Source organism: Rhamphochromis longiceps, linkage group LG19, assembly GCF_057381845.1.
Source record: "Rhamphochromis longiceps isolate RC_006_pf linkage group LG19, R_longiceps_female_GT1.1, whole genome shotgun sequence".
NCBI lineage: Eukaryota > Metazoa > Chordata > Actinopteri > Cichliformes > Cichlidae > Rhamphochromis > Rhamphochromis longiceps.
The window spans coordinates 2,798,177-2,813,916 of record NC_140575.1 but is presented as its reverse complement, the minus strand read 5'-3'; the positions used below and the strand labels follow the sequence as shown (position 1 = coordinate 2,813,916).

Sequence of the window (15,740 nt, the reverse complement as noted above, 5' to 3'; positions counted from 1 at the left end):
AAAGGCCAAGGATTTGTTCAGACACAGATTTATTTACACAGCTTTTTCTTCAGGTTAAGTTAAAGGTTGTTTTCTTTTGTTACAATATCTTCATCTACACAGAAATGATCTTTATAACCAAGCAAACCTGGATGTTCTGTACCACAAATACAAATTAATTTGAAAACATAATAAAAGTAAACTTTGAGTGGTCGTGTTACACTGAGTCACACCTTTCTCTGAACTGTTAACTAACCTGATTTCTGTTGTTGCTTGTTTTTCCCTGGCTCAAAATGGGCCTTCGGTTTAAGCATAATCGCTCGTTGTATGGCCGAGGCCGTCTGTGTTACTTAAGATTATTCCTGATTATTTGATGAACAAAAATAATTGATTATTCCATCGTTTAGCCGTGTAGTTGGACAAAAGTCTTCTGCCTTATTAATAGAGCATTAACAAATATTCAAATGAGAGGTATTTTAAAATGAACTGCTCTTTGGTTTACAATTTAGAAATGCAATGTTTTAAAAACTGTGTACAATCTCTGTCAAGCAAAAAAAACCTAGCGTGGCTTTTACACGATATATTAAAATTAAATTGAAATAAATGATCTCAAGTACGATAATTTCAAATAAAACAATCTAAACTAAAGCATAAAGTAAAATTACCTATACTCTGTCTTCTTGGAAGGCTTTCTTACATTAATAGGTGGCAAAAATCATCTGCGCTGGATGACATAGATTTGTGTGTGTGTGTGTGTTTAATGAGTGTGTGTTGGTAGCCTTTTAAAGAGGTGGTGACTGTAATGAAGAAAAGTGGGCATGTCAACATTAGAATTTCTGTGCTTTGATGCAAAAACAGATGTTATAATGGTGTAGATCAGGGGTGTCGAACTCCAGGCCTCGAGGGCCGGTCCTGCAGGGTTTAGATCTCACCCTGGGTCAACACACCTGAATCAGATGATTAGTTCATCACCAGGCCTCTGGAGAACCTCAAGACATGTTGAGGTCATTTATCCATTTAAATCAGCTGTGTTGGATCAAGGACACATCTAAAACTTGCAGGACACCGGCCCTCGAGGCCTGGAGTTCGACAGCTGTGGTGTAGATGTTAATAATTAATGTTAATAATAATTCAGTGGCCCAGGTCAGTAGCCCGTGTACATTTTTATTGGCCTGTAGGGGAAAAAAAGCTTGTATTTTTAAGATTTTAATACAACTTTATTCAGATAATATTTTCTCTTAAAATCTGAAAAATATTGTACAAAAGTAAAATAACAAAAGCCAGACATAAATATGGTCTAGTACACCCATGCCCCCCTTTAGACTCACCCCTGTTTGTTGCAGGTCACTGCCTCAGCCTTCAGCAGGCGGCCCAACTTCACCATCGTCCCAAACTTTCATTACTGATGGAGCAGCTACAACGTTCGCTTCTCTTCATGTCAGTTTGTTGATCAGGTGTTTTTTCCACTGGGTCCTGTGGTTGGGGGTTTGTTGTGTTGATGTGAGTACGGCTGGCAGCGGGACTGTGTAAATAGTGAGCCTCAGTAAAGCGTGCTGCAAAGCACGAAAATGTCTCCGTGTCTGCCGTGGCGTTTCACAGGTGCGTCAGCATCTAAGGAAACAATTCGCATCGAGGATTTCTGATAATATAATCCAGTTATTCCAATAACTCCAGGAGTCGTTGCAGCCTTATTAAAACAAAAGAAATCATTTCTCACTGAAGCCATAGGACAAAGGTCAAAATTTAGAAATTGCATTTTTTTAAACTTCTGATGTTCAATATCAGTTTTTCATTTAAAATAATTTTTAAAATAATTTAATGGCACGAGGCTTTCTGTTTTACATTTTTCGTTTTTCAACCTCTCTACATGTGAAAGCAGCATTTCCCCCAAAACGTCTTCTTTTTATTACTTATCTCCAAATATTAGAACTAAAAGCTTTTTACTGCGTATAGTCTTGGATATGAATTTACATTCAGAGACTCATATTGTGTAAGTGCTGCTGTTGTGCTATCTTGATAGAATTTGTGCTGATTTCAGTATGAAAGCCATGCAGAATAAGTAATGTATATGAATAAAATGTATAAATGCAAACTTAGTATTTTTGAAACACCGCATTAACAGTGTGGCTCTGGTGATGGCGCTTGTTACAAAAAGGCGTCCTGGTGCATGGCTAAGCAGAAAGACTCATCTGGTAATCTCTGGTGACTTGTTCCTGTCATTGCTTTGTCATCATCGTCCAGATGACACTCATGTCAAACGGTCCTATGGGAGCATGCTGCGTGGCTGTATGTGTGTGCGCCCTGGAGTGTTTTCATGTGTGTCTGCTGGAGGTTAGAGAGGTTAAGGGGAGCTAATTTCACGCCTCTTTATTTGCGCTGGCCTCAGGAGACGAGCTCTATAAGCATTATCACTTCCAGCTGGTTCAAATGGGACAGACGGGACAGGACTGCCAGCACAGATATGCAGACACGTAGAGACCAGAGCACAGAAGATGCTTTCTAGAGGCTTAGGGTGTCATTTGTTTTTATTGATGTTTTTCATTTAGATTTTATAGACATGTGTATTGTATTCTGTTTGTTCGTAACTGTTTTGTTATATTTTAGCTGCAGTTTGAAGATACATTGTATTAATATGATTCCTGTTATTTTTGCAGGACCTTTGTGTTGACATTGGTTCATTTTTCTTTCAGAAGTAAAACCAAAACAGGAATCTCTGACTCTGAAGCTCTGTAAACAGGAATTAAATGCACTATGTGGCCAGAAATGTTTGTGCATCTGCCTTCACAAGTATACGAACATGAGTGACATCCTGTTATTTATTCCTAAGGTTTTAACTGGCAGCTGTAATAGCTTCAAGCCTTCTGGTTTGGTTGTAAGTTAATGGGAATTTCTGACCATCCTTCCAGAAGCGCATTCGTGCTGCAGCATTGCGTGTTCCTTTCACTGGAACTGAGGGGCAGAGCCCATCTCCTGAGAAACACCACATCTGGCAACCTCCAAACTCTGACTGGTCCATCGCCAGACAGAGAACCATCAATCATCACTTGAGGGAACATGTTTACACTAGAGTCTAGTTGTGGCGTGCTTTACACTGCATTGCCTTGTACAGCTTGGATGCAGCTACTCAGCCATGAAAGCTCAGCTCATGAAGCTGTCTGTGCACCGTTGTAGAGCTAATCTCAAGACCTCATGAAGTTTGCAGCTCTGTAGTGAATGACTCTGCACACTATGCATCCGCTGACCTGCTCTGTGATTTCACGTGGACAGTTGGTATGACATCACGGTACCACACAGTGGTGCCAGTCACAGCTGCTCCTTGTACCATGCAGTTTGAAGTTTCCTAGACGTCTAAATGAGTTACATGACATTAAAAGACACTCAACACTGCTGAAATCCATCCAGTAACAAATCAGACTGTGTGACACAAGGAGCAAAAACAGACGCTGTGACAAGGGTTGAGAGGAAGATGCCCTATATGCACACTAGAGGGCAACGAGGGAGCTCGGGAAAAGGAGGCACAGGTGAAAAGAAACTGGGTAACGAACAATGAAGAAAAAAAACGAGTGATAAATAGCAGAAGTCAAAACCTGGGGGGCAGACAGAGACTTAATGTTCACACCTGACTGAAGTCCTACGGTGGGACCTTAGACAGCTGTGAGTAAACAAATACCCACAAAGCTCAGTGAACTAAAGTAGTAATGTAGTCCATCCCAGGCGCAGCCCTCTGACCCGTATCCTAAATTTGATTTGTTGCATTTTCAGCAAAGAGATCATCAGTAGATTTATTTCTATTGCAGTAGATTCTCTCTGTGGTTGTTTGTGCTTTTTGTAAGTAGAAATTTGTAAAGGATTGATAGAAATAAGTCATACTCTATGCTGAACACCATTGTCATATAAATTAATGGTTGAACAGCTGAATGTTTTAATATATTTTTGCAAATAGCAGTATTTTATGTAAACACTTCATGTCATGATTCAAATTACCAGTAAAACCAAAATGTACTCGATAGCTTTTTGCTCCTGTTTCAACATAACAATGACAACATGAACAAAAGGAATAGTTTGTCTGCTCTGCTGTGCCACAGTTGTCAACTTGCCATGATCTCCAGTGTGTCAGTGCTCCCAAAGACACGCTTCAAGCTTTTACCTCGTCTCTTTAGCAAGTTTACTGGTACAGTAACATTTTAAAGCACTGGGACGAAGTGCCATGCCACACATCGAACAGTGTTTAGCCTTTCATTGTCCCTGAAAGTCTTCATTTCTGCAACAACCTTGATACATTTTAATCAACTGTCATGATTGTTTTCCGTCACCTCCTGCAGGTGCACAGGCGATCGGCAGAGCGTCTTCGAGACTTGTGCTGTGCCAACCGGGGCACTTTTATCAAAGTGGGCCAGCACCTTGGTGCTCTGGACTACCTGCTGCCCGAGGAGTACACATCTACGCTAAAGGTGCTCCACAGCCGAGCTCCTGAGAGCAGCATGGAGGAGATCCAGCAGGTTATCAGAGAAGACCTTGGCAAGGAAGTAAGAGCAGATAAACTTGATCTACTGTAAGACCAAATGTTGTAGGCATGAACCTTTGTGATTTTTCACATGAGCCTGTCTTAATTGTGTGCGTATGTGTGAGTTTTAACATTACGTTGTGTGCTTCACCTCTCATGATAAGGCATCCTAACAACAGTGATTTCACCCTAATTTCCAATCTAGACATAAATGTAAAAACAGACGTATTAACAGTGGAACATTTGAAAACATCTGAACAACAGCCATCCTCACTTATGTCAAATTTTATTTCATTCAAGTGAGCAGAAAGATGGGTGACAACGGTCCCCGCAGTGAGGCCGACTATACATGACACAGGAGTGAAAGATGATGGCTGATCTACATTTATGGGTGTCTCTCACTCTTAGAGAGAAACTTGGGTACTTTTTTGAAAAAGATTAAAAGTCTGAGACGGAATTTTATATGAAAGACGGATGCAGCCTCAGTGACCTCGCCACTGTCTCTATAAAGTGTTTTGTTCTTGCCGTCTTGGTGTTTTGAAGCCACACAGTATCTACCCGAGGCATTTCAGAGAGGAGCTGTGGCAGTTGTTTGGCTTGAAGCAACATTTCCACATTTCAACTTTCCCCCCCTCAAAACAGTATTTCCACTTTTTCTCCACATGGACACACATTTTCCTTTTTCTTAATGGGCCCATATCACATATCTCTGTCGTGTGGATGTGACGAGTAAGGGCTGAATCTGCAAAATAGGCTGACAGCTCGTCAGTTTCTTGATGTTTTATCTGTTTTTTTTTCTTTTTTTTAAAACAAAATGAACATCATGTTTTCTTTAACAAGTCTTTAAACAAGTGAAAGTGTTTAGTGAGGTTTTACGTGACGAGAGCTGAGGGTTGTTTTCTCAGAGACCTGTGGACAACTGCATGTCTTCCACTGGTGATTGGAGAGAATGACACAACATATGTGAAAATTCCAACATTAGGAAACAGAGTCATAGTACAGAATCAGGGAGTCCAGCTGTCAGATAAGAGGACTCTGTCAGCATCGTAGCAGATTTATTCCAGTAAAGAATGACTTTTACCAAACACCTTTATGTTTGCCTTTCATTCGGTCTGTAGTTTAATCATTTTTATTTGGAGTTTCTTTCACTGTAATAGTCGGAGCATCTCTGTGCACGTGTTCTCGTAGCAAGCTGAGAAGTGGGGACGAATAAATCAGTTTAAAACTGCTAAATGACAACCGAGAGGCTGTTAATGCTGCTGTTAGTGTGGAGCACAACATTCAAACTGCTGGTGATGGCAGCCTTTTAGAACTGCAGGAGGAAAGCAATTATTCTGTTATTTTTAGACACAGTGTGTCGCTCTTCTCCTTCTCCTGTGTGTGCATGTGCTACAAGAACGGGTTTGGTAGGTGAACGCGGTGTTCCTACGACTGTTTAGGCAACCACGTTAGGGTTGGATTATGCTGACACAGCATTAATGAATCATTGTTGAGACCTTCATGATAAAATTCACAGTGCAATAATGGTAGATACCAAAATAATGCATATCAGTGATTTACAACCATGGGTAATGCTAGCCATTATTTGAGAACTAGTGTAATATTCATAGTAAACTGCGCAGTCCTTCTCAGTAACCCGCAGAAACAAGGAGAATCGACCTTTTCTCTAATTGCTCTCAGATACATCAGTCTTCTCTTGTTCATGTTTTTAATTAGGTCCACATTCAGTTTGATGTCTTCCAGAGTAGGGCATCATTAACGCTGAAAAGATAGTAATATAATTTGTGTGTCTACAAAGAAGGTAGCAGAATGAATCAGCCCCCCTCGCTTCTGGAGTGGCAGGAGAAGAAGTGACGCTGATGAGCAGCTCTGGAGGCAGCAGCGAAGCTTCGCCATCATTTCCGATCGACTACACATTTATCTTTTTAAATATGTGTGCATTCTAACGTCAGATGGATTTTCTCATGTATAAGTGGTTTGTCACGAGCAGTAATAATAATAATAATAATAATAATAATAATAATAATGGATACTTTATTGATCCCCATGGGGAAATTACTTGTTTTTCTCTGCATTTGACCCATTCACTCAGTGAAGCAGTGGGCAGCCCACTAAGCAGGCGCCCGGGGAGCAGTGTGTAGGGACGGTACCTTGCTCAGGGGTACCTCAGGGTAGCCGTTAAGTGGATTCGAACCGCCGACCTTCCGATCATGGGGCGACCACTTTACCTACTGAGCTATCCCTGCCCCCCAGTATGTGGTCTGCTGCTGTTTTCAGCGCCATATGTGGTGAGATGTGCATCGGCGCTGTGCATGCATGTGAGGAACGTTGCCTTGTTTCTGGTTCTCATTTCCCTCTAGAGTAAACCTGCTAAACATGCACAATATGTTCTTTTACTCTGCATGTACTACTACAACTACAACAAACACAACAACTACATCTTGAACAACAACAACCGGAGCTTCCATGGCAGCTGATAATAACTGTAACGACTAAGATTTGCAAAATACCCAAGAACACCATATTCTACAGCAGAGGTCGTGTTATCATCTGGGTTCTGCCAGTAGGTGGCAGACTGCTGCCTACTGGGAATCTGCACTTTCTGTTTTCCCCATGGATAAAGACAAAGAAGTAGGGCTCCAGCTGCCAGCTTTAGCCACCTTTCGGCTTGCCTCGCGATCCATGTTGGCTTAGAACAGCTGATTATAATAGCATGTTTGGATTTAAAGCCACATACTAGCAGCTGCTGTAGTTATATTTACCGTCATCTATTTGTAGTTATTAATTTATACCATATACGATTAACTTAGTGACTAATGTTACTTACAGTAGTATTAAAAACTGAGATTACAGAAAAGTACGTTGGTCTTGATCATTTTTATTTTTTTTAATAAACTGTATATTTGGTATTTGTATGAATAAGCTTTAGTAAGCTGATACTTTATTAATGTGGTATTAAAATGGATATAAAACACACGTATAAATAAAAGTTGAGATTTTTCAAAATAAACTGACTCACGTGAAATAGTATACAGAGTGTTTACAGACGAGAAGCTAAAAAGAGCCGTCGGGTGCTAAAAAATGAACCTTAGAACAGGCCGAGTGGTAAATACTCACAAAGAAAGCTGCAGACTAATGAGAGTCTGTTGATCACAACCGACCAACCAACCCGATGATGTCACGCTCTATACTGGGACAGGATGTTTTAAAACTAACTTTAAGAATCCAGCTTCACACACACTGTTACATCTATGTCGGTTTTTAAGAGCAGGTGAGCCTTTATATGTTTTGCAGCTTTAGTTCCTGCTTATTACACAGAAACTACCACAAATGTAATTATTACCTGAACCACATGCTATGAACTTACACCACTGAGGGAGTAGCTAACTGTAGCTAATGTTACTGGAGGCTAAGGTTGCAAAAAAACAAGGTTGTGTTGAAATAAGATGACATTATTATAATAAATATGGATAAACAACCAGATGTCGTTAATATGACTGTCAGATAACACTGATATAATTAAGCACCCTATGTTCAACAGTTCATTCAGACTGTAGCTATGTGAGTGAATGTTATCATGGTTTATTTCTAATGATAGACATGAAATATTCCAAAAGAAAATTGAAAAAGATGAATTAATTAATTTACTTCATGCAAAGTTATAATGATGTGAAACTGTTGCTCAAACAACTTCAATCATTCTTGGTTTAATTTCAAAAATCTAATTTTCCAGTATGGAAGAACCCTGGGCTGGAGAAGTAGGAGAACATGGATGGGATCTTACTTTTGTGTACTGGACATTTTAAATATCTGTTCCATAACTACTTTCTGTCCAAGCTGAAATATTTTTCCCGCACTGTGTTGTCATCCATATATAAGGTGTGGTGTGAAAGGGGGTCCTCTGCAATCCCATCAAAGTCTGAGGTATTCGTATAAATTATTCCTTTAAAATTTGGAAAAAACGATGTTAAATAGACCTTTATATTCTGTGATCCATGATAAAACAATAATTATTGTTTTCTTATTCTTCCTGTCTTTGAAACATGTGGATTTGGATCAGTGTTTCCAGCTCAGTCCAGACTTCCTGATGCTTGTAATCATTTGTTAGTGTTAGCTCCTGTGTAATAAGCAGGAATTTATCACAGGTATTTTGGGTAACAATCACACTTTAATAACCTATTAAAGCAAACTTAATGTGCTATTGAATAGAAACAGACAGGTTTGTATTTTGCATTTGTTTCCTGATATTAAGCAAAATCTACCAGAGAGATGTAAACATTTACTCAACCAGAGCATTAAACATAATATTGACATCATTGCTTCTAAGCAAGGCAGACTTCTGGGAACCTAAGGTAGGATTAATTCAAACATTATAATATAGTAATACTACCCAAATGTGCTAAAACAGCAGCCAGTATTACAGTGTTATTATGAGGTTATTACAGTTTATCTCTGTATAAAAATGGTAAAATCCAAACTCGCAGACATTACTTCTTGTAGCTGGCAGGTTATCATGTTGTTACTAAGGTATTATGTTACTGTCATTAATAAGTTTTGCCTCATGGACATGCCTTGACATTTTGACATTTCCACATTATTCCTCTGTTTTTGGGCCCCTATTTTCCAATTACATACAGTTTAGTACTATTACACTCTTTAACTGCTGTTGCTGCTTGAGAATACTTGTATATTAACTGGTTATTACTTTGATAACTAAGTGGTAATAACTTGTGTTGGCCTTGTTACCTGACTATTATCGCTTTATTACCGAGCTGTAATAGAAAGTGCTGCTATTAAAAAGACATTAAAGCACTACAGTCACTGAGCTCAAACAGGCAAATCTGAATTTAACGGACTTACTCTAAGTCCTGCTTAGAGCTTGATAGAAGCCAGCTGTCTTCCTCACAGATCTTTAGGGCCAGGTGGCTTCTTTACAACTTCTCAGGACTACCATGACCTGGATGACTGAGGACCCACACAGACATCTTGTCACAGTGTAATGAAATGCGTCAACGATACAGAGGCCCATTCTTTCAGTTTCACATGTTTGTGTCCGTCTGCTGCTCAAAGTAAAGCGTTAGCTGCAGTTGTGACCTTGTAGTGATCACAGATGCACTCCAACATCTTAATAACTGAAACAAGGCTTCGTCATTTTTCACCCAGCGAGGAAATAAAAGCCTCACATTTACCAGCCATCGCTACGGCGTACGTTATGCAGTAGTGTCCATAAAGACAAACTCAGTGGTCCAAGCTGTCAAACTGTACGTGTAGCTGCTGCTTTACACAATGGTGGGATAAAAAGTGAAAGGACAGTGTGTATACGTCGTATTGTTCGTATGTTACATCTGCATTGCATTAAGACGGGGAGGAGGATATTGGAGTTTTCAGAGCTGAGCCTTTCACTTCTTTTCCTCTGCTAAGTAATCTGTTTTTATTTCTTCTCTTCTGCACTGTAATGATTCATGTCACCTCCTCCAGCTGGGCCCGTGGCACGCCGCCATGGAGAAAAATGACCACCTTACTGCAGATACAGACACCAGTGTGTTGCCATTTAACTGGGAGACCTCAGGGGCCATTTTATTTGTGCCACAACTCATTTCAGGGAACGTATGTCACTGTGGGTCTGCCCTGTGGGAGCAGGCCCCACATGCACACATTACCATGTTTATTAACAACACAGCTGAGATTAAGTAGTGAGTGTGTAGGAGAGTACATGAATCAGAGGCTGCAAACAGGGCGCTGATTACAGAAGCTGTACAGTGATAAAGAGTTGGACTGTTGCTGTCAAGCCTTTTTTTCAACATCGTTTTTACAATAATGTAAATTTTAAGATTCGCAGATGTTTAAATTTCACTGGGATTCCTCCGATTTTTCACAGCTCCCTAAAGTGACAGGTTCATCTAGAAATTACACGTTTACTTAACCCATGAAGGCTCTCTTTGCATGTCAGATCCCACTGGATGCTCCTTCTCACAGTGGGCAGACATTGGTAAGCAAAGACAATTTCATTCCATTTAGCATATTTGCATAATGAATAACTCTGTTGTTCCCACACAGTCTCATGCTGCATGCATAATTCATTGTCCTATGGCATCTTCCACATGCCTCCCGGTCAGCCTGCGCCCGATGGGCCGACATCGTGTTCAAATTAGTCTCTTTTCATGTTTCACTAGGAAAAAAAAGCAGGGCAATTGTCCCAGTGATGACGTGAAAATATCAGTGCGAGCCTGCCGAACACGATGCTGTGGTAGATGAGGGTGGTAACACTTATACAGTCCCAGCCTGCACTCTTCACCCATTCATACATTTCTAATATTCACACACCTGCAGGACTCACCGACCTTGTATCAGTTCTTAGTTGGGCCACGCTGAACAGGCAGTTACTGATTACTGACAATCGGCAGGCATTGATCAGTCAGAATGCCAATCACACTTTGAGTCTGATCATAGACAGAGTGGAGATTTGTGTGGAAACGGGTTAAATTTGCTTTTGTTCCCACTGCAGAGACGCGTCTCTGAATGATAAACGTTAATGTACTGCATTTATCGATTGCTCTTCCAGCCTTAAAGCCCCTGTCCCCCTCTGTCCCTAAAGACAAATACATGTAGACACCAGTAGGACCTTCTGTTCAGGGTGAGTCCCTTTGTGTGCTAAAACATGAGAACTTCACTGATTTTAAAGTAAATTAAATGTCTGTATTAAAAAAATTTCCTCACAGGTTTTATTTTTTGCGTCCCTGGAAAATATTTCCGACTGTATTTGTGTGATCTGTGTGAGTTTGTGTTTTTGTTTTGCTGTGTATGTACAGTGGGGCAAAAAAGTATTTAGTCAGCCACCGATTGTGCAAGTTCCCCCACCTAAAATGATGACAGAGGTCAGTAATTTTGCACCAGAGGTACACTTCAACTGTGAGAGACAGAATGTGAAAGAAAAATCCATGAATCCACATGGTAGGATTTGTAAAGAATTTATTCGTAAATCAGGGTGGAAAATAAGTATTTGGTCAATAACAAAAATACAACTCAATACTTTGTAACATAACCTTTGTTGGCAATAACAGAGGTCAAACGTTTACTATAGGTCTTTACCAGGTTTGCACACACAGTAGCTGGTATTTTGGCCCATTCCTCCATGCAGATCTTCTCGAGAGCAGTGATGTTTTGGGGCTGTCGCCGAGCAACACGGACTTTCAACTCCCGCCACAGATTTTCTATGGGGTTGAGGTCTGGAGACTGGCTAGGCCACTCCAGGACTTTCAAATGCTTCTTACGGAGCCACTCCTTTGTTGCCCGGGCGGTGTGTTTTGGATCATTGTCATGTTGGAAGACCCAGCCTGGTTTCATCTTCAAAGTTCTCACTGATGGAAGGAGGTTTTGGCTCAAAATCTCACGATACATGGCCCCATTCATTCTGTCCTTAACACGGATCAGTCGTCCTGTCCCCTTGGCAGAAAAACAGCCCCATAGCATGATGTTTCCACCACGATGCTTCACAGTAGGTATGGTGTTCTTGGGATGCAACTCAGTATTCTTCTTCCTCCAAACACGACGAGTTGAGTTTATACCAAAAAGTTCTACTTTGGTTTCATCTGACCACATGACATTCTCCCAATCCTCTGCTGTATCATCCATGTGCTCTCTGGCAAACTTCAGACGGGCCTGGACATGCACTGGCTTCAGCAGCGGAACACGTCTGGCACTGCGGGATTTGATTCCCTGCCGTTGTAGTGTGTTACTGATGGTGACCTTTGTTACTTTGGTCCCAGCTCTCTGCAGGTCATTCACCAGGTCCCCCCATGTGGTTCTGGGATCTTTGCTCACCGTTCTCATGATCATTTTGACCCCACGGGATGAGATCTTGCGTGGAGCCCCAGATGGAGGGAGATTATCAGTGGTCTTGTATGTCTTCCATTTTCTGATGATTGCTCCCACAGTTGATGTTTTCACACCAAGCTGCTTGCCTATTGTAGATTCACTCTTCCCAGTCTGGTGCAGGTCTACAATACTTTTCCTGGTGTCCTTCGAAAGCTCTTTGGTCTTGGCCATGGCGGAGTTTGGAGTCTGACTGTTTGAGGCTGTGGACAGGTGTCTTTTATACAGATGATGAGTTCAAACAGGTGCCATTCATACAGGTAACGAGTGGGGGACAGAAAAGCTTCTTACAGAAGACGTTACAGGTCTGTGAGAGCCAGAGATTTTCCTTGTTTGAGGTGACCAAATACTTATTTTCCACCCTGATTTACGAATAAATTCTTTACAAATCCTACCATGTGGATTCATGGATTTTTTTTTCACATTCTGTCTCTCACAGTTGAAGTGTACCTCTGGTGCAAATTACTGACCTCTGTCATCATTTTAAGTGGGGGAACTTGCACAATCGGTGGCTGACTAAATACTTTTTTGCCCCACTGTATTTAAAATGTCTCTTAATCTAATTGTTTCATATGTTGGAGTATGATGACCTCTCTTGGCTGCTGTAGATTTTATTCAGCTGGAAAGTGACTAACAGTCGGTTAACAAATATGTTCTCATATGTAATGATCTTCCTATAACGATTGTAACGTCTGTGTGTACCCAGTGAAACTTTGCACAAACATCGTCACACATACAGCAAATATTAACATCTGATATGAAAAAAACAGATATCATGAATCATACATTAAACATACAAGTCTCAGTTCTGGTTTTTAAATTTCCCTTTCACCTGTGAATGCAGTGTCATGTTCAGCGCATGTGACCAGCACTAAACTTAACAGTCAGCAGGATATGAATCTGTGTGAATCACAACTCAATACAGAAGAATTTGAAAAAGCGCCACTGGTTTTTGCAACTTTATTTTACATAATTTTAAAAATTATTTGCAAAACAAAGTGATGATGCAGTTTTATTCCCCAGTGTTCAGTTTCAGCTCAAGGCCTAATTGATTCCAAGTTTTAATGAAAACCTCAGTATTGCTCCTGCTAAACGTTACAAACACCTTGTAAAACAGTGTGACAGACTAACCCTGTGCTACAGTATGTTTGACTTTTGAAATTTGCTCTCCCAAAGCTGACAATCAGATGATTAAGATAGGTTTTTAACATCACACATCACGTTTTTTCTTCAGAAAAATCCTTTTCAGCACCTCCCAAATTACAGGTTAATGAAGCGAACCCTGAATCACTCATGACTGAACCTCATATATCTCATCCAAGTCAGATTTTAATTCAGTTTGACTTAATATAGCACCAAATCACAGCAACAGTCGTCTGTCAGATCCAGGCTCAGGGAGGGGCAGCCGTGACCAGTTGGGGGTGAGGGGAGGGAAACAAAAGACACAATGCTGAAGAAACCAGAGATGAATAATAGTTTAAATGCAGAGTGGTGTAAAAACACAGAGAGTAAAAAGAGGGGATTGAAGAAGAAACACTCATGCATCATGGGAAGCCCCTAGGCCAGTGGTCTGCAACCTTTAACACCAAAGAGCCACTTGGACCCGGTTTCCCCGCAAAAGAAAACACTGGGAGCCACAAATACTTTTTGACATCTAAAATGAAGATAACACTGTATATATGGTTTTTTACTTTTATGCTTTGTGGCAGTCACAAAGCGCTGTACACAAATATTAAAATAAACAATACAATCAATAGACATTATACACAATGTAAAAGATCAAATGTAAAGAATGTAAAGAATATAAAATACGTAGATCAACAAAAGGCTTGTTTGAACAGAAAAGTTTTTAACTGCTTTTTAAAAGAATCCACAGAGCAACTAAGGTGTGCTGCTTATGAAATCCATGAAGTGCTACAGAGAAAGTTACATTTTATTTATGTAATTAACACATTTTGAACTCTTAAAGAAATATAACAAAAGGAAAGGCACCCAGCTGAACTAAAATGATCCAGCAAACAAAAACTGTTGTGAGCCGCCCCCTTATATCGCCTTTGGGCTTTTGGAGCCTTGACCTGACTTTTAAAAAGTAATTGGAAAAAAAGCTCTATGCTGCTGAAAAAGGAAAAATAGATATTTGCAAAATTCTGCCTAAATATATATTTTACCTGGTTAATGTGTGTGGCGGGGCGTGGTCTGCAGCGCCGCTGCAGGGGAGGCGGACGCACCTGAGCGGCACCCGCAATCACGCCTCGCCGCCTTAACGTCTGTGCTCTCTCTGCTGTTGTGTGTCGGGCTGTGAGCTGAAAAGCTACAGCCGGCTGTGTGCGTATAGCAACCGTGTGTGAAAAGTGGTCAGTAAAGAGATGCTGAAAAGCGTGTTCATGGAAACATCGTCGGGTCTGCCGTGATATGTTTACAATAAGACTTATGGTCCCGAACCTCTGCGCACAGCGTCTGCAAATCGGGGCTGTACGAAGTCACTTTCATCTTTACGCAGGACTGTAAGCTGTCGTCTGTGAGGCGTGAGCGGTGTTTGTTTTAACATAGTTCACGGTGGAGCTGCTGACATAAAGTGGATCCGAAGATCCATAACTGGCCTAACTGGGGTCGAAAGTCTCGATAAATGCACGGCGTTTCGGCGAGTATACCGGCTTCCGCGAGTGTGACGCTTATTTTGAGCAATGAAAAAAAATAACCACCCGGATCCGCGGGTTGCTGACCCCTGCCCTAGGCCTAATGCAGTGTAAGGCTGTGCCTCCCACTCTGCTTTCAAACGCCCGAGGAACCACAAGAAGACCAGCAGCCGAAGAAGACAGACCTGAGGTCTTTAAGATAAGATGGGCCTGATTATGTAAGACCCCAGGGAAAAGGATTTGAAATTTAATACTGGTTTTATCTGGGGGGACAATAATGAGCCAGTGTGAGGGGAAACGTCCTGCTAGTCCCTTTCAGTAGGACACTGCAGCAACTGAAGGTGTTTCAGGGAGTTTTTAGGATAACCTGACAATAATAAACTACAATTGTCAAACTAAGTAATAAATGCATTGACTAATTTGTCACTGTGACACAGGATGATTCTAATAATAATAATAATCTGGTTGGATACATTGTTTCTAATATACAATAACCACAGTTTGATCTGAATTTGGAAGCAGGATGTTAGCGCTCATCCAGGTCTTTATGTCTTTAAGGCATTCATGTGATGTAAAAAGGTGTGTGTCACCTGGTGTCATGGGTAGATAAAGCTGGGTATCATCTGCATAGCAATGAAAATGTATGTTATGGATTCTAATAATACTGCCTGTATAAACATGTGCAGAACTCTTTGATAGTTTGGACTTTTATTACCAACTGCTTTTTGTATTCTTCAACTGTTCACTGT

The 15,740-nt window shown here is 40.8% G+C and overlaps 1 protein-coding gene across 7 annotated transcripts in view; it reads left to right on the top strand.

Annotated features, from left to right (window-relative positions):
* Window positions 1-15,740, top strand: part of adck1 (aarF domain containing kinase 1) — a 170,823-nt gene that overhangs the window by 36,715 nt on the left and 118,368 nt on the right. For all 7 annotated transcript variants that reach the window (XM_085391119.1, XM_085391118.1, XM_085391115.1 and 4 more), the window contains one exon: window positions 4,302-4,505. In XM_085391119.1, coding sequence (XP_085247245.1) covers window positions 4,302-4,505 — 204 coding nt within the window. The remainder of the gene's footprint in view (window positions 1-4,301; window positions 4,506-15,740) is intronic.